This window comes from Micromys minutus, assembly GCF_963924665.1.
Source record: "Micromys minutus genome assembly, chromosome: 9".
Classification (NCBI taxonomy): Eukaryota; Metazoa; Chordata; class Mammalia; order Rodentia; family Muridae; genus Micromys; species Micromys minutus.
This window is the reverse complement of record NC_137978.1, coordinates 19,997,796-20,016,836: the sequence shown is the minus strand read 5'-3', so window position 1 is coordinate 20,016,836 and position 19,041 is coordinate 19,997,796. Positions and strand designations below refer to the sequence as shown.

Genomic DNA, 19,041 nt, shown 5'->3' with positions numbered 1-19,041 from the left:
CCCCTTATTAACAGTGAAGGCAGTTATATGTACTGAGTGACCTCAGTATCTCCAGAAGAGGCAAGTTTCCTTCTGACTTGTGCCACTGAGGTGTCACCACCCCCAGTGATCGTTTTTAAGGAACTCTTCCTCTGGCTTTTTCTCAGCCAGTATTTTAACATTTTTATTTTACACTTTTATTTTCCATTAATATACATACTCCTTCCCTAGCTCTTGAAACATGGTTTCTTGTTTTCATTTTGCCTTCTCTTGTCAGGATCTTTTCTGTTTCTTCCTACTGAAACATATTCCTATATCTTCCTTAATAATTGGGATCCTGAAGAGTTTGACTTGTTGTTCAAAATAGCTATAATGTTTTGAAAACAAAAACAGGAGTAGATGAACTTTCAAGCAATAAGGCTCAACTGAAGAAAGCAAAGGAAACACTGTGACTTCCCAATTCCATGCGAACATCCTGGAGAGAGATACTTTGTTACACATCAGTGCTTGTTGCGCACTGTGCTAGAAGCTACGTTTGCCAAGCAACCTAAGTGCCCAACAGCAGAGGATGTGGGTGCACAAATGTGGTACATGCAAACAGTGACATTTTTTCAGCCTTAAAAATGAAGTTATGTTGTTCCTATGTGGAAGAAAGTGGACAGTAGATGTAAATTAGGTCAGTCTTAGACAAATATCTTATGTTTTATTTTATTTGTGACATACATATATATATTACACATGCACACATTTATAGTCTTACATATGTATATACGTATATAGGCTTATGTATGTATAGCTGGGTGTGACAGGTATGTAAAAGTAGAACTGTTTGAGGGTCAAAGGGAACTAAGAGAAGCAGCAAGCATTGATAACAAAGAAGGGAATTCATGAGGAACTGTGTTGAACATACAATATAAATTTAGATGAAAATTTTTTAAAAATCAGAACAATTGTTTGGACACTCCCACAAGTTCTGCTTTTGTTTTGTCTTGATTGGCTGCCATCTCATGAAAGCCTGCTCTTTTCTGAAGCAGAAATGAAGTGGGGTGAATCTGGGGTAGAGGGCAGGTGAGGGAGAGGAGCAGTAGTGGATGGAGGAATACTATATCATATTGGGGTGTATTATATTGGGGTGTAATGTATTGGGGTGTATTGTATGGGAGAACTACCTATTTTCTATTAAATAAAAATAAAAAATAGAAAGAACCATGTGGTATAATTATGTAATATATTCAAAATTACCATTAGCAAATAGTGAGAGAGCCATTTAATGAAAAACCTGACTTGGATAAAATATTTGTTACTCTTCACATAAGAAAACTGCAAAACAAACTCTCATGTGCAACTTGACTGAACTGACAGTAGATTCAGATACATGCAAAGAAACTAAAACAAAAAAGGCAATGCTTGCTAGAAATTATCCTACTTAATTAATGTGTTATGATTAGAAATCACAGAAAAGTATTGTTCAGTTACTGAAATAGATACACAAAATGCAGGTGGTTATTTTCTACTAAATTGTATTCTTGGTAGCACTTTTGATTGTTTTAAAATTGTGTCAGAGATAAAAAAAAACAGAAAAACATGGGTATCACTTCTTTATCAGTAGAAACATAAAGAATAGAAAATATCAAATAAGTTTCAATGATATTAGCTGTTAATACACTTAGCATACTATAAAAATCAGCACATGTAATTCAAGAAAATAGTGATTTGTTTCATTTGGCTTGATACAGTTTATACTGTAACACTATTCCATTTTCTCACTTAATATAAAAATTCTACTATTGAATGGCAAATAATTTTATATTTGATACCAATTAAAAACACACTAGTCTTATAAAATAATAATAAACACTGATTTGGGGCCGTTTACCAGTTATTGTATTTGCCATTAAGTATTTTAAATAAAGCTAGTTGAAATCAAATTTAAAATGTTAAACTAATGTTCACATTTTATCAAAAATGATTGTAAGCTCTTTTATAAATGTTTTTGTTTTAGTGATTAAATGTTAAAATAAAAAAGTCAGAAAAATTATGATAAGAGTTTTTAGATAATGTATTACTCTAATTAAAATTAGGATATAAAAGAATGATAAGAATAATTAACAGTAAAACATTGATTAAAACAGTAAAAGACAGAACAATTTAGATTAATTGTTCGGTGAACTAGGGTTTGGAAAAAATAGCCCAACTAATGCCACTTTGACATAAGACAGAATCTTTCTGTGTAGCCCAGGCTGACCTAGAACTCAGTCTTTGTTCCCCAGTCTGAGTGCAGAGCATTCTGTACCCCAACTATGCTGAGCAATGTGAACCTAGATATTTCTGACCATCCTTTGCACATATCCACAAGGCTCCGGTGCTGTGTGAATTATCTTATCTGACTTGGTCTCCTCTGTCTAACAAAGGTTTAGCTCAGAGAAAAGCAAGTGTAAAAGTATTTGCTCTTTAAAGACAACATCTGTTCTTCTGAGAACTTGAAGACATAGAAAGACAGTTTTCCCTGTTACTTCAGTTCCTTGCATCACCTGTGTCCTGGGCATTGTTTGTCTTTCAGACACACTCACTTTCCATAAAAGGCATTTTCTATCCTAACAAAATTCTACAGTCCTGGTCCATCTCCTTTTCCTTATGCTGAGGATGCTGAAGTTTGGACCATTTGGCCCTCCTGTAGTTTTCATAGTTGTGTGGTATTTATTTTTTTCTTACAAATCTATTTTCTGTTTATTTCAGTGCACTTAGACTCAGAAAGAGAGAGATAGAAGGAGATAGAGGGAGGGAGGGAAGAAGGGAGAGAGGGATACCATTAACTTCTTGGTAAATCAAGCAGATTAAAATGAACAAGCCATTAATAAAAAAGTAGTTAAAAGCAGAAAAAGAGAAAAAAATCCTGAGCAAGAAAGAACATAAATCAGAATGAATTTTAATTCTAGTAAAAATTACAGCACTTAAACCATATGATAGAGTACATGTCACATAGAATGAAACCTCATTGTCTTAATCAGGTCCCCTTGTCCCACATCCGGGGCATGTTTTTGCCTCACTCCACATTCCAGTCTTAACTGCTTCTGTACTTTTATAAAAGCTATAAAGGAAAATAAATCCACAGGTGAACATACTCAGACATTCTGTCCAGCAAGCCTTGAACATACCTAGAATCAAATAAAAAGCAAGGAAATTACCTTAAAAATCATCCCTCCCTGTTTTTTGTATTAACAATATACAGATGTTTTTAGTACGGTATGTGATATGAATATAGTATTATTATGTTATTTTTAAGGATAAATATCTTGAACTATAGGAGAGATTTAAATGACTAGAACAGATGAATTATATTTGCATATTATTTCTATATTGCTGAAGAGTGCTGTAAATGAATTCAGCATCACAGTGTTAGGGGACTAGAAAAGGAAGCTTGGGAGCTGATGGATTATTATCAAGGTAAAGGTACGTGGTCCCCAAGAGGCAAACTCTACCTATTCTAGCTTTTATTATCCTTAGGATAGTGTTCTATTTATTTCCTGAGCAGAGAAGTTTTAATTGAGTATGTCATGTTTCAAAGACAAAAGAAATGCCTAATTCACTCTAACAAACTTGTTAGTCACTGTTTTTATCAGGAGGATTTGTACTCTACAGAGAATAATATTGTTTTCTCTTTCTTTGTTGATAAATCAAAGTTTCACATTGACCTACAGCAGTCTGGCTTACTTTAAAGCAAAAGTAAGCTAACACACTGTTAGGAATTCTCTGTTCCCTGTTTTGTTCTTTAGGAACATTATACTTTAAAATAATTAAGGATCTCAGTAAAGAATGGTAAGTTAATCACTAACTTATCTGTAAAGAAGACAGTTATAAATTTGAGTGAATTTTAATATTAATGAAAAATGTATGACAGTGTTTTCCTTAACTTTGTAAATTAGTTGCAGGATTTGCTGTGCTGAGGAGGCTGTGGTAGTTACCAGCCCCTGCAGGAGTGCTTTGTCCAGTAATTTCATCCTTGAATGTGGGCTTGTTTCTTAGGAAGCCACGGCTCCTCTCGAATTGAGGTTTTTAAGGTTTAACCCACCAGTACAAGGCCTTTCCATGGAAGGAAATCTCCTGCGCTGTCAGGGTTTCAGTCTCTAATTCCGTTACTCTTTGCTTTGTTCAGCAATCACTCTGATCTTCCTGGCAGGGAACAGGATAAGCAGAACAAAACTAGTAGCTGCTATAGATAAAAAGGCAGTGGATTCTGCTTTTAAGGTAAAGGTGGAATAGTTTATAGAGAATGAGCACAGGAAGGAAAGTCTAGCATTGTTAACCCGCAGATCTATTGTACCTTTGAAAGTCTTACCACTGCAGGAAAAGAGGGACACCACAAAGACATGTAATTATATGACAAAACAAACTCTTGAGAAAGGTCACCATTTAATTCTGACCAAGCACTTGACAAGAAAAATAGACTAGATTATTCATAATTGAAAAACCAGGAAACCTTTCCCTTTAAACTGACAGTGCAGTGTTTCAGCAATATATGATGTACCATAATATATTATTTATTTGCTTCCAGAACAACTCTTTAGACACCATGAAGATGCTGGGGTCAAGAAGAGTACTCCAGAGAAGAATGAGAAAGCAATATCGGAGCAGACATTACAGAAGGTAGTCTAATCTTTAAGATATTGAACTGAGCAAGTTAAATCTGAATTTTACCATAACGAATTATATTTTAAAATGAGGGCTCATGAACTTAAACCTTGTGTGAATCCTTAATTTAAATTCATAATTCAAAATCATTGGCTTGCCAAAATGGGGTAAAAAAAAATCAATGTTAGTAAAATAAATGTATAAACACTTGTGCTTCTCTGGACATAGATTAAAAATATTTTTATGGATGGAGTGGAGAAAATGAGAAGGTGAGAAGTTAACGAAATTTGGAATCTATGTGCTTATTAGTTGTAAGTGAGCTGTTTACCTTAAGGTGCGTGAGGAGAGCCTGCTCTTCTGCGGCGGCATAGATGCTTTCTTACGTGCAGCACTGCCACAGTAGAATGCTGACGTCTCTATAATGTAAACGTGGAAATGTCTTATTGTCAATGAAATTCGGCTCATGATTTGTACAGTTCTCTGTATTTTAACAGGACAACTCATGTCAGCCTGTAGTCACTGCACAGCAGTGCTGTCACTGAAAGTAAAATGCAGTTTTCGAATTGTGGCATTCATCTCAGTTTTGTTGTACAGAGTATATTATCAGGTTCAACGAGTGGTTTCAAGTGTATGAACATCCATTAGTTCTATTATTAAAAGTTTATCTTTAAATAATTTACTCTTTGGTTGTTATGTGGCTACTCTGGTTTACTTTTGAGTTTTTCTAAATCATATATTCATAAACAAAACTCAAAATGGACGTGCATATCCACAATTTCAATTTATCTACCTTTATCTTTTGTATTGATGGATAGACTTTGAGGAACTCCTCATGAACTACAGCAATTCTGTAGGTCCTTAGACTTGCCCTGTAGCAAAGGATGTCGTTGCAGTACTACTGAAGGACACAGCAGGTCAACATGTAGGTAGAGAGTGAAGTGTGCTCCCTTAGCAAAGTGAAGGCCAAAAGTCATCCATATTCCATTAACTAGGGTATTGAGTGCTTTCCATTAATGTGTCAGCTTTACATCAGAATAGCATTTTTCTTTTCTGTTTTTACATAATTTTATTTGTATAGACGAATAACACTATGGGCCCAGAAATGCATTTAAGGCCCAAGAAAAGAATAGCAACTATTTTCACTGGATTTGAATCAAATTAGCATGTTAATTTTTTACTTTTAAACAATAACTTTATACAGTTGTGTCAGTCACCTTTGTAAAATTAATTTATAGTTAAATGTATTATTTTTAACTAACTAATGTTTATATTCATATGGTATTAAGCATTGAATTTAGGGTCTTATGCTGGCTAGGCAAGTTATTTACTGCAAACCTATCTGCCTACAGAGATAGAGACAGAGATAAACAGATAGATAGATATTTAATATAGGACTTTAATTTGCATAGGGTGGGTTTGATGTCATCCTATAGCACAGGCTGGCCTTCCTGTCCTGATTAGTAGGTTCTAGATCCTCCAACATCAGACTCATCTGAATTTCCTTCTTGTATGTATGTGTGTAGAGGGATATGTGCTTATGGAGGTCTAAGACCACTTCAAGCAAAATCTGTTTTTTTCCTCCTTCTCTTCTTTTTTTTCTTTTTTCCCCCTCTCCCTTCCTCCCCTTACAATCTTGCTCTCCCCCTCCTTCTCTCCTTCCTATCTTTTTTTTTTTTTTAACACAAGGTCTTTTACTGGCCTGATATTCACTCACCCATCAAGTATGGTGGTGGTCAGTGAGATGCAGGAATCTACCTTTCTCTGCCTTCCAGCTCTAGAATGCACTGGTATGTGTGTATGTGTGTGTGTGTTGGGACCAAACCTCAGAGTGCTTTATTGTGTAAGGTATCTCTTCAGCCACAAAGATGCATTATGAAAAGTAATGAATTAAAAACTTACACCTATAGTCCATAATATAGCTTAAAATACAGGTGTGAATTCATCAGTCTTAGTCAAGGTATGGTCCTGCCCCATTGTTATTTCAGCTTAGAGCTACTGTCACAGTGGTCCAGTAAAGTGTTCAGTTGTTGATTTGTCAGTCCTTGAGAATACAGCCTATTTGGCCTCATGGATAACTATCTGCATTTGGATGTATAGAGTTGTCTGAACCTTTGGTTCTTTGTGGAATTCTAGATGTTTCAATAACTAAGGTTAGTGATAACAACTCATCTCTATTTCTTGGACCAGTGTACAGGTGCATAAAGAAGACAGACATGCCATTTCTTCTGTGTCTAGTTGTTTTGTGGGCTCAAATAATGGGTCAGGGCGCCTTTGCAAGAGCAGTTTTTGAGTTTCTCTAATTCCAAGCTTCCTGTAAGTTATAACATTCTGCCCTTGATGGTCACTTACAGCATTTCCATAGCATCATGAATTACTTTAGGTGTACACATGTGTCTTCCCAGTGGCTGTTGAGACAAAGAGCCTGGAGGCCTTTGACCATCTCTATGCCCTACAACAAGAGAAATAGTTATTGAAATAAAATAGAAATGTTTCATTTATAAGCAATCTTCAAATTATTGTAATTTTAGATTACTGAACATGATTTTTACAAAAATATTTTATTGTTTGAAATAAGGATCACAGGAGAATTAAAATAGTACTGTTCTAATATAGAGCTAAAACTGTTTTGGGTCATTTATTTGTTACCACATCTTAGCATGTTTGTCAAGTGCTAAAGAAATGTTCTTTACTAATAGTTTCACCATGAGCCTACTTTTAGACTACAAACAGCTTTTCTCTGAAAATATGTGCTTTCAGAGGATATGCCTGGGTTAGAATGTAAACCCAAAGTACCTCCAACCTTAGAAAACCCTGCAGCTTGTCGACCTCCTTAGCTCTGATCACTTTGCATAGGATTTAACTTCCCTTACCATCTGTCCTTTATTCAGCAGATGCATTATTGCATTTCTGAATATATCTATCTGCATCACCTTAGAATTATTTAGAAAGTAAGTGCCTGGGATTCATTTTGTCCTTGTGCTAAATGGAACTTTCATCAGTTAGAAATGATAATTAAAAATTGTGTAGATTATGGATCTAAATTTAAAAGGAGTAATTAAACTTTCTTGCTTAGGTCATTGAGTTGGAAAATCGGCTAAAATCTTTTGAGAAAAACTCAAGAAAATTAAAAGAAGAGAGCAGGAAATTAAAGAAAGAAAATGATTTCCTGAAATCACACTTAAAACACTATCAAGAAGACTCTGAGGCAAGAGAAAAGGAGCTAGAGCAACTACTGAAGGTGAGCAAGGATGTAGAACACGACAGAAGTGAGCTTCAGACTAAAATCGCTGCTCTGGAGAGGGAAGTCACAACCCTGAGGAGACAAGTGGCAGAAGCTCAGGCTTTCAGAGACGAAAACAACGAAAAGGTGGTGAGTCCAGAGGAGAAAGCACACTGCCCAACAGACAGAGCTAAATCTGAGATGGCTACCACAGACGTGAGAGCCCGGCCCTGTGACTGCAAGACAGCCACTACCAAGGTTAAATTTAAAGCTGCCAAGAAAAAGTGCTCTGTGGGTCGCCACCATACTGTTCTCAATCACTCCATCAAGGTTATGAGCCATGTGGAGAACCTCAGCAAGGACGGCTGGGAGGATGTGAGTGAAGGCAGGTAAGGCTCTCATTAACTTAGCTCTGTGGTGGGGACAGTGTGCATCTGTAAAGCACTGGCAAATGGAGATTGAATTTCAACTACTGTCGATTTGGTATTCAGAAAAAATACTGTCAGAGCCTTTGAAATATCTTGGGAGGTCTTGTTCTGAGCTTATTGACTGAAATTTGCATGCAAAATTAGCCACAACTGCATGAGTATTTGAATAGGTGCCAGGAAACCCAAAAAAAGGCAATGCTTGATTTCTTCCAGTGATGCTATTTTCATGCAGTCATGAGGCTTGAAATTGACAGTTTGGCAGGTTGATTTAATTTGCTGGCCCTTTGCATATTCACCACTGACAGCTAAGGATTCCCAGGCAAGCCTACTAAGTCGGTCTAGTTATCTTGTGACATGCCAACCTGGGAGGAGAAACATTTTTCCCCCTTAATTTAGTTAGATAAATTTTGAATGACCCATTTCAGCTTGTTACCAGATGTCTACAAGCTGTTTAACAGCCTTTAGATTAAGAACCATCTTCACTAATTATTTCATGTGTGAATTATGCAAAGTCATTGTACAAACTCTAAGAGGATCGAAGTTAAAGATTTCTTAAGAGATGCACAGATCGGTATTCTTGTGTTGTTTAGACCCCATTAAATATAAAGAGACGAATAATAAAAGTCTATACATTTCTTGGTCTTACACCTGGCTGGAAGTATAGAGGCAAAAGAATGACACAGCACCTCGGTTTATACCTCTGTAGCAAAGCAGCTCATTGGTAGAGTTGTTAATGGGTTGTCCACTTTGCAATGGTTTTAAATCTCTGTCCTGTTTCATAATAATGTATACGTCTATTTATTTTCTCCAGCTTTGTTTCATCGTTTGTTTAAACTCTTCTGCAGTGTTCTATTTTACATGAGGGATGACTTAGGATATTTTTCTTCGGCACAAGCGGAGATGGGAAATGAGCTTAAAGCATAATGGGGCTTCTGTGGGGACAGGTGTGATGCTTTTCCTGGCCCTCATAAGGAGCAGGGCTGACCTACCTGTAGCTAAAGACATACCGGAGGACAACATGGCATTAATTTCCCAAAGTTTTGTGTGACCATGGACGATGGATGGAAGCCCAAAGAACTGGAGCAGAGTGTCCATTTTTTATGTTTAGTGTTCATGAAGAGTGGGCAGTTATGTAAAAATGTCGATAAAGAGAAGGATGAATGTGCCATACATTGTGTCCACATGTGAGCAAAGGACCAAGGTGCAAGGGCTCCGTAGCATCACTCTCTTCGGAGAGTTGTAAGCCTCTGCACGGGGCTCCTTCCCGGGCAGCGCGAGCTTTTCCTGGCCTGAGTGTCTTCTCTCACTGAGCAGTGAGTAGGTGAGGACATGTTGTTTCACAGAAAGATAGACAATGGTGAGAGCAAGTATATGTTACACACGTTGCTTTGGAGGAAAATGATCTATTAATTAATTATTTTTCTATCGATATAACACCATGATCAAAACAACTTACAGAAGAAAGTTTATTTTTGTTTATGCTTCCAGAGGGTTAGAATTCATAATGGTGGGAGAGCATGGCAGCTGACAGCAGGCATCGCATCAAGAACAGGAAACTAAGATTCCGTCAGAAACCTGAAGCACAAAGCAAAGTAAATTGAGTGGTGAGGTTTGAACTCTCAAAGTCACTCCTAGTGTCATAACTTAAATGCTGCACCACTTAAACCTCACCAAACAGTGCCAGCCACCCGATACTATGAGGGACAGTGTTCATTCAAACCACCACAAGTGATCCAGTTTTTGTCATTACTTGGGTTTACGCCATTTTGCTTTAGAGGAAAATAAAGAGTAACAGGAATGTCAGAGGTGGAAGAGACCTTGTTTCTGAACCTGGCTCTCAGGTGTTCAGTGCTTTTTATATGAAAATACTCTGGCAAAATATCACAGGATTATTTTATGAGCCAAGCAACTCTTTGCACATTCTAATCACAGAGAGGTCCTCTAAAAATTGCCAGACACAAACATACTACAAAACAATGTTTTTATAATTTTTGAGGTTGACTAGAAGTATCAGTTTTATTTGAATATTGTTACCTGGTAGGTTTTGGATGTATTTTAAATGATTACAAAATGAAGTTCCTAGTCTCTAGACAGATAAATTAAAATGGTATATTTATGGGGAAAGTAAGATGACTCACTGGGTAACAATGCTGCTACTAAACCTGGTGACATTATTGCTCACACACACACACACACACACACACACACACACACACACACACACACACAAAACTTTTTATAAGAACAGTTTATGAAGGCAAAGCCAGGGCAAATACATCTGTATTTTCTCTTTTCTTTTTATCTTTTTTCATTTTCTCCTTTTCTAATCTCAGAAGCAACTGAGGCAAACAAAATAGTACTCAACTCAAATCCCACTAGATATCCATGTATATCTTCAAGGAAAATCTAGTGGCAACTACAGTCTGCACCCCAACAATATAATGCCTCTGTACTTTCATAAAATATTGGTATTGCTTATTTACGTCTGAGTTTATATATATTGATAAATACATAAAAGTTAGGTAATATATTCAATTTCAATTTCATCATATCAATGCATGTTCATAAAGCCATATGTTTTGAAGAAATATCATTATATTTTTAAATATAAGAATATCATCTAAGTTGCTCAGTAGTATAACTCATTTTTGCATGGTGGTGTTGTTAAACGTCCTGCTTGGCAGAGCACTTTCAGAAATCATTTAGCTGCAAAGAATTCTCACATTAGAACCTATGAGGAGGAACATCACAGGCTTCGTAGGATTCGATTTCTTTTAGTTTTCTAAAGTATAGTACTTAGTTTTCTGTTGACTTGACACAGGCCAGGGTTACCTGGGAAGAAGAGGCTCAGATTGCTTGTAGGACATTATGTGGATTGATGAATGATGTGGGAAGGCCCAGATCACTGTGGGCAGTGCCACTCCTGGGCAAGTGGTCCTGAGATGAATAGGAAAGCAGGTTGAGCAAACCATAGGGAGCAAGAGAGTACAGAGCATTGCTCCGTAGCCTCCCATGCTCTTCACCTCCCATTCTTCCTGTCTCTAAGCCTCTTAAATGCTATTCGTATTCCCATGATACTTTCATGTCAGAGAGACAAACAGACAGATTTCAGTTTATGAGTCTGGTTCCTGCCCTGACTTCTCTCAACGAGGCATATGACCAGATAGCTGTAAAATGAAGTAAATCCCTTCTTTCTCCCGTTGCTTTTGGTCATGGTGTTTTATCTCAGCAGTGGACACACTAAGACATATAGTATAAAGATTATATGGACACTGAGAAAAATGAAACAGGTATATATTACCATTCTGTAACTCTCACCTGGCATTTATTTCACAGTTTCAGAGAGTATGTTTGTTATGCTCATGTTCAAGCTGCAATAAAACACTCTGACAGAAGCAGCTTGAAAAAACATATCTTATTATTTGGGTGACCCTCTAGTGCTGGTACAGCATTGGGGGACATCACAGCGAGAACGTCAGCAGCTGAAGCACATACCACACAGCCATGCTGGTTCTAGCTCACTCAGTGTCACATGTTCCACTGGATTGCCCCCTTTGCCTCTCTCTCTCCCTCCCTCCCTCCTTCCCTCTCTTTTTCTCCCTCCTTCTCTTCCTTCCTCCCTCCTTTCTTCTCTCTTTCTCCCTCCCTCCCTTTCTTCCTCTCTCTCTCTCCCTCCCTCACTCTCCCTCCCTTTTTCCTTCTCTCTCCCTTCTTCCCTTCCTTCTTTCCTCTCTCTCTCCCTCCCTCCCTCCTTCCCCCCCCTCTCTCCCTCCCTTCCTCCTTCCTTCCCTCTCTCCCTCCCTCCCTTCCTCCTTCCTTCTCTCTCTCCCTCCCTCCTTCCCACCCCTCTCTCTCTTTTCCCTTCCTTCCCTCTCCCTCTTCTTGTCTTAACTTGTAAACCCTCAGCTCCTGTTCTAGTACCATACTGCCTTCTGCCTGCTTATGGCCACCCCGCCCCCAAGATAGTCACGCACTCATCATCTGAAACTATAAAAATGGTAAGCAAGTCCCCAGTTAAATACTTATTTCATAAGTTGCCTTGGTCTTAGTGTTTCTTCACAGCAACAGAAAAGTAACTAACATGCTTTAAATGTACCTTCTCAATGCACTGTGGCCTTTTCTCTTCTCTTAACTGTAGTCTGACATGTGGCAGCTGTTCATACTGAAGGGTTTCAGTCAGCTCCCCACCCCCATTTTATTTTAAACTGCCCCTCTCTCAGCATGTTGGTGACAGTTAAGCTTAAATATGAGCTTGGAGGATGTGCTTAGATGAGGTTAACTTTTAAATGAGCCCTAGGTAACTACTTTCTAGGCTGGGACCTGATCAGATGCACTCTTATGTCTTGAGTAGAATGCAAAGGTATGGTGCATGGAGCTCCTGAAAAGCATGACTCACTTTAGACAAGCTTCATGCCTTGTTCTTTCGGTTAGCAACCAGCTGCCATGCTTGGTAAAGCTGGGATGGCTAGCAGATCCTTTTAAAATTATCTTTGAGACAGTGTCTTGTGCATCACAGGCTGGCTTCAAAATCCAGATCCCCTGCCTCCTCCTCCCAAGTGCTCAGATTTTTTAATCCATGCAAATGCCTCATCAAAATTAAGAATAAAGACGAAGCAAGGAGGAATAATTGTCTAGTGATTTCTTTAGCTTTCAACTGTTCCATCAGCTCTCCTGGAATGCTGCCTGGGGTCTTCAGACTGGAACTGGATCATTAGTTCCTCAAACGCAGTGTATGCATACCATTTGAGGAAGGTAGTCACACTGTGGCAGTCCTGGACCCCCAGTCTACTGGCCTACACTTCGGATTCTGAACTTTCTGACTTCCACAATAACATGATCCTGAATTATCTTTTAACTTCTGGAAAATCACAACTAATTCACCTTATAATAATCCATTGTTGCCTCAAAAAGAAAGCTGTGAAGTTTGAGATTAAATACCAGGAGAAGATATCACATGAATCCTCATGTATCTGAAACTTTTAAGGAAAGCAAATTGGAAGGTTGGTGATAGGGAGTTTCCATAGAGTTGGTTAGGTGGATACCAAGAGCAGAGCAGCCCATCATGAGGGTGTCACCTGTTCTTTAGGCATCTCTGCATTGTGTAGTGAACAAACTAGCTGGTTGTGACAGTGCATGCCGAAGCTGTGCACGAGTCCAAGACAAGTGACTTCTCACTAAAAACTCGTCTGACTCCTGGCACCATTTAGTTTTGAAGAGAAGGCAATCCCAAGGCCTCAGTGTGACAAGGTTCCCCAGAGGACCCAGCCAGCCCCTCAGCCTCTGGGTCATGACAGTGGAGCTCTTCCACCATAAGTGGCATCAAGTTGTTTACCTGGTAACAGAAACTGGTCTGTGCATGCATTTTTCCTTTGAACTTTTGCAAATGCCACTATCCTTGGACTTGCGTGTCTGATATCTTAGGTAAAATTCTACAGAGTAGCAGACACATTTTCTGGCAAAGGATATTTGATAATAAACTGTATCGGGGAATTTTCTAGTCTTACCATATCCTACAGCAGAAACAAGTAATAGTTTAAATGAAGCCTAAATACATTATCAGGACATTAAAAAGAGATATACAGGATTTTAGCATCCGAAGTCCCTGTTAGTAACACTTAGTGTACAGTTCTTAGGGTGTGGATTTGAAGTCTCATCATGTTGCTGCATCAGAATAAGCTGGAATATGTTCAAGAGCAACCAAGGCAGCAAAGCATCTCACAATCATTTACATTAGAAAAATTAGGACAAGCATGAGGTTTTTTTTTTTTTTTCCTAACGATGTCTCAAAGAGTGTGAATCTATGTAAAAACAGTAAGTTTATTTATGTGAAAAAGTTACTGTGATGTCCTCTTCAACTTCAAAATGTCTGTCTCTTCATTTGTAACATAATTGTAATGGTGGATATATGTTTTATGGGAGTCTATCATATGCTTTGAACATGTTCCATCCCTTCTCCCCTCCACTCTCTGTTTTTCCCTAAGTTGTTCACGTCCATCGTCTTAGTCGCTGTTCTAGTGCTGTGGAGAGACACCATGACAGAGACAAGTCTTATTAAAGAAAGCATTGAGCTGGGGCTGGCTTGCAGTTTCAGAGGCTGTGTCCGTTATCAGCATGGCAGGAATAAGGCAGCAGGCCGGCTGGCATGGTACATTGAGAGAGGCAGGCAGGTAACGCTACACTAAGATGCCATCTCACTCCAGACAGAATGGAAGTCATCACAAAAACAACATCAGTTACAGCCACGGTCGGTGAAGAGGAGGCTGAGAGTTTCATGTCCTAATCCGCAGGCAGCAGGCTTCGAGAGAGACTGAGCCTGGCTTGGGCTTTTGAAACCTCAAAGTCCACCCTTAGTGACACATTTTTTTTCCCTAAAAGACCACACCTATGTCAACAAGGCCACACCTCCTAATCTTTCTAATCCTTTCCATAGTTTCACTCAATATATGAGCTGATGGGGGCCATTTTTGGTCTAATCACCACATCAATTATCATCCCAGACATGCCTTCAGATATCTGTGTAAATTCTTATTTTAAGTAAGACAAAACATGAGAATTGTCATTTTCAGACTGACTTATCATTTAGTGATTGCCTCTAGTTGTATCCATTTTCTTTCAAAAAATATAACTTCATTTTTATGGTAGAAAAGAATTCCATTATATCTTTATATCATCTGCACCGTCTTCATCACACCCTGTGTTGACGGACATTAACTTTGGTTTCATAACTTCGCTGTTGTGAGTAGTGCTGCAATATCATTATGCAAGTACACCTTTGCCATAGTGATGTGAAGTCCTTTGGATAAGTACCCACAGATGGTCTAGCTGAAGCATATGAGAAATCTAGATTACTTTCACAATTTCTAAGCAGATTTCGGCAGTGGTTGGGCTAGTTTTCATTTTCTTAGGAATTCTATGAGAGTTTTCCTTTGCTGATAGCCTTGCCACATTTTGTTGTTATTTACTTTTGTATTGACTTCCATTTTGCCTAGAGTGAGGTGGCATCGTGTAGGTTTAACTCACGTGCCTGTGGTGGCCAGTGAGTGATCTTCATGTACCTAGTGCCATAGCAACATTCTGGGCAATAGCCAAATGAGGACAAGTATCACAGTACACTAATCGCCATGTGCTTGAGAGAAAAACAAAGGAAGCAAGGAAGGCATGGTTTTCAGATTGTTTCCCCCTATTTTATTATTTACCACTTTAACGCTTTTGTAGACAAAAGTTCCTGACTCAAAGTGGGTATACTATCTCAATCATAGGAAGGAAACTATAACCCACTGTAAAAGCCCAACAGATAATCATACCTTCTGGGGGAAACTTTCTGTAAAAAAAAAAAAAAAAAAAAAAAAAAAAAAAGGAAAAAAAAAAGGAAAAAAAAAGTAAACTTGTGTGCCCCGGTTCATCAACTGGCAGTGAGGCACCCTAGGCTTCCGGAGCTGGTTCTCTGCAGAAACGCTTCAGAAGAGGGGCTGCTGGGGATTTCAGGCTAGGGATCAATTTTCTTGACAAAGTTCTTGAAGTGTGTAAGTTTAAATGAAGCTGAATGGTAAGAAACAAACAATGGTTAAATTAGATGTATAGCTTTGTATATGATTCATGTTATAATAACATTTGATCACCATGTTTAGGAAAACACATATCTAAATCTGTCTTGTTGGGGTTCATTTTCTCCTCTTTTTTTCTTTTTGTTAGTGTTTTGTTCTATTTTGTTTTGTTTTTTAAAGCAGTGATTCTGAAACACAAAACTTTCAAAATTTGGGAACAATTATTGTGGAAACATCCCAGAATATAAGCCCTATAGAAGATGGTGGAAACCAGAAAGAAACTGACCCAACAGAAGACAGCTGTGCTCAACAAAGAGAAATGCAGACCCACTCAAAGGAGGACATCAAGGTCCCACAGGTATGCTAGCCTTTCTCAGCTCCACAGGATGTTCTTAAGCTTCTCCTCTCCATAGAACTTAAATTGATGCATTGTGCCACTGATTAAATTTGATTCCTGAAATTTGTCTTCTTGAACTTAGACAGCAAAAATACCTGCTTTGGAATAATTTTCAAAGACCTATTTGCTGTATTTGCAAAGATAAAATGAAAATAAACAACAGGTTTATAAACATTAAATACTCTTATCTCAAAGAAAAAGGAATGATAAAAACTAACAATAACCTTATTGTTGTTTTTAAGAATATAAAATATAACAAATGAAGGAATATATGCTTTTGTTAGCTTTCATTGTGATAAAGCTCTTCATTCTTACTATGCTCCTGCTCCTGACCAGTGAAAAATAGCCAGTGTCTACAGAAGTTACTATCTGTGGCTGAAGCAGGGGAATCAAGGTCAGCCTAACCTGGCTTATGGAGTGAGAGACCCTAGCTTTAAAAACGGTTTTCTAAAACGTTTTTTGTCGTTGCTATTTTTCTCTAAATTACTAGATAGACTGTGTTGTTTAGTTATGATTATACATGTGCAGCCTAGTGAGCTTGTAAATAGAAGGAACTCAAGTTCTCACTGACATGACAAGAACACAGAAAGCCGTTTGATTAAATCTACAGGGGATTTTAACAGAAAACAATCAAATGATAGCCAGTGTGTTTGGAAAACATTAGACTCCATCATCAAACCTCTGACTGCACCGGAGTCACTTACACTGCTTTATTGTTTTCCCTTCAGATTATGATGAAGTCTCCTCTCTGGAGACTTATGAGTAGGACAGAAAGCCTCTGGGCACTGGCATTTCATGTCCACTGTCACTCAGAGCTCAGTGACGTCAGTCTTGTAAATCGTATCTGTTTTCTATTATACTGTGAGGACTTGAGAGCCTTCATGTATCCTACAAATAGTGTTGCAATGAGTATTCTTGTGCATTTTGTTTGTGCATAAATATGGACATCTCTATAGTATAAGCTCAACATGAATTCTGTGCCATGGTGGATGAATTTCTGAGACTGTGGTTGGTGCATTTTATCCTCTGAAGTACTGGAGGACTTCAACGCACGCACCGCAGGTTATAGATCTCATCACTTGGCAAGTTAGGCTCTCCCACTGCGGTCACTCTGTGTGATCTGAGGTTTAGCCCTAAGGGTTTTTGTCGCTCGTCCACGCTTCCCGCCGATAGGAACAGGCGTGCAACAACCGGATTCTTCTGCGGACAACCTTTATTGTACAACACTCTGAGCAGGGGACTTCTTGAGCAGGAAACTTCTCTCTGAGCCGGGGACTCCCTACCGGGGTCTACTGTATAGGCGACCTCTCACGTGCAGTCCCCCACGTGCGATCTCTCTGCCCAGTCTCTCTCCACGTGGGATCTCTCCGCAATCTCTTTTACCGAGTCTCTCTCCACGTGGGATCTCCCGCAATCTCTCCTATCGGGTCTCTCTCCACGTGGTATCTCTCTGCCATCTCTCCACGTGGTGTCTCCTGCAATCTCTCCACTATCTCTCGCAATCTCCTCACATGGGGGAGAAATGAACTGCTTATAAATGCCTAAGAGACTTGTGTTGCTACCTGATTGGTGCATCCTCCTGTAGCTCAATCACGTGCCCCGAGATTGGGCTGTGACTTATGTGGTTGCCAAGCAACACGAGGGGAAAGGTTTTTGCATGCTGAACAATGGGCGGGAAGCTGTCGTCATCTATTGGCGCCAACGGCTTCCTACAGGTTTTCTTTAGTTTTCTATAATTACCAAGATATCAAGCCTTTTCTTTGTGGTTATTGACCGCTTGTAACTCTACAGTAAACTACCTTTTCATGTCTATTCATTGTATTTGCAAATTATCTATTTTTTTAATATATACAATATGCTAGGTGTGGGATTTTGTGGAACACACACACACACACACACACACACACACACACCATTTTTTTCTATGCCTTTTGCCCTCCTAGATAGTGTGCCTTTTGAATAATGTAACATATACTAATATGATCCAGTTTATCAATTTTCCCCTTATGTAGATATAAAGATGGATATAAACTAATTAAAATGACCCTGAAATTTAGAAAGGAAAAAAGCTAGATGGGAAACTTAGGAATTGAGGTTCAACATAGTGTTGAACTCTGAGTTGTTCCCTGTATACTGGTGTAATGACAACTGAGACACCTACATCCTATAAACTGTAATATTAAAGACTGATAAATGTCCCCAATCAAACCATATTGTTCCAGCCAGATGAAGAGAAAATTAGCTTAGCAAGACATAAAATTTTCCATAATCACTGCCATATATCACCCAAACACCATGGAAAAAATAACTCCACCTCCACCTCCATCAGTGAAGGTTTATTGGTACCTAGATCTTCTTGTCATTATCTGTGTTAGCTCTTGTCTCCCCTCCTTCTCTTACTCTTCCTCCTCTTCCTCCTCCTATCTGGGTAAAGTATGAGAGGATCCACAGGGAGCTAATAGTAATGATACCATCTACCATTTCACTAGAGACTGTAGAGAAGTCCTGGACATTTGTCACCATCTGAGAGATGCCCTTTCCTTTCTAGATGGGTAGTTTCATAAGCCAAGCAAGTAGAAGGGGACTTTCATTTCCTCATACCTCACAAGCCCCTAGGCCTTCTCATGTTGTCATAGTAGGCCAGGTGAGAGCACTAACAAGGCCCCCTCTGTCCTCCAGCTGTGGTAGTATCAGCAGTGCCCCATTGGAGAACCTGAACTTTTACCCCACAAAGCAATAATGATGTGCTCTTCTCATCTACAGTGTCTCTAGAGACTGGACTTGTATTCTCAACTTGTATAATTGATGTTATGTCTCTTATCTCAACAGTGTAATATGAGAAGT

The 19,041-nt window shown here is 38.7% G+C and overlaps 1 protein-coding gene across 1 annotated transcript in view; it reads left to right on the top strand.

The window, feature by feature from the left end:
• Nucleotides 1-19,041, top strand: part of CNTLN (centlein) — a gene marked incomplete at its 5' end in the record, with an annotated part of 250,033 nt that overhangs the window by 159,789 nt on the left and 71,203 nt on the right. The window contains 3 exons of the mRNA XM_080921559.1: nt 4,532-4,623; nt 7,682-8,217; nt 15,981-16,158. Coding sequence (XP_080777685.1) covers nt 4,532-4,623; nt 7,682-8,217; nt 15,981-16,158 — 806 coding nt within the window. The remainder of the gene's footprint in view (nt 1-4,531; nt 4,624-7,681; nt 8,218-15,980; nt 16,159-19,041) is intronic.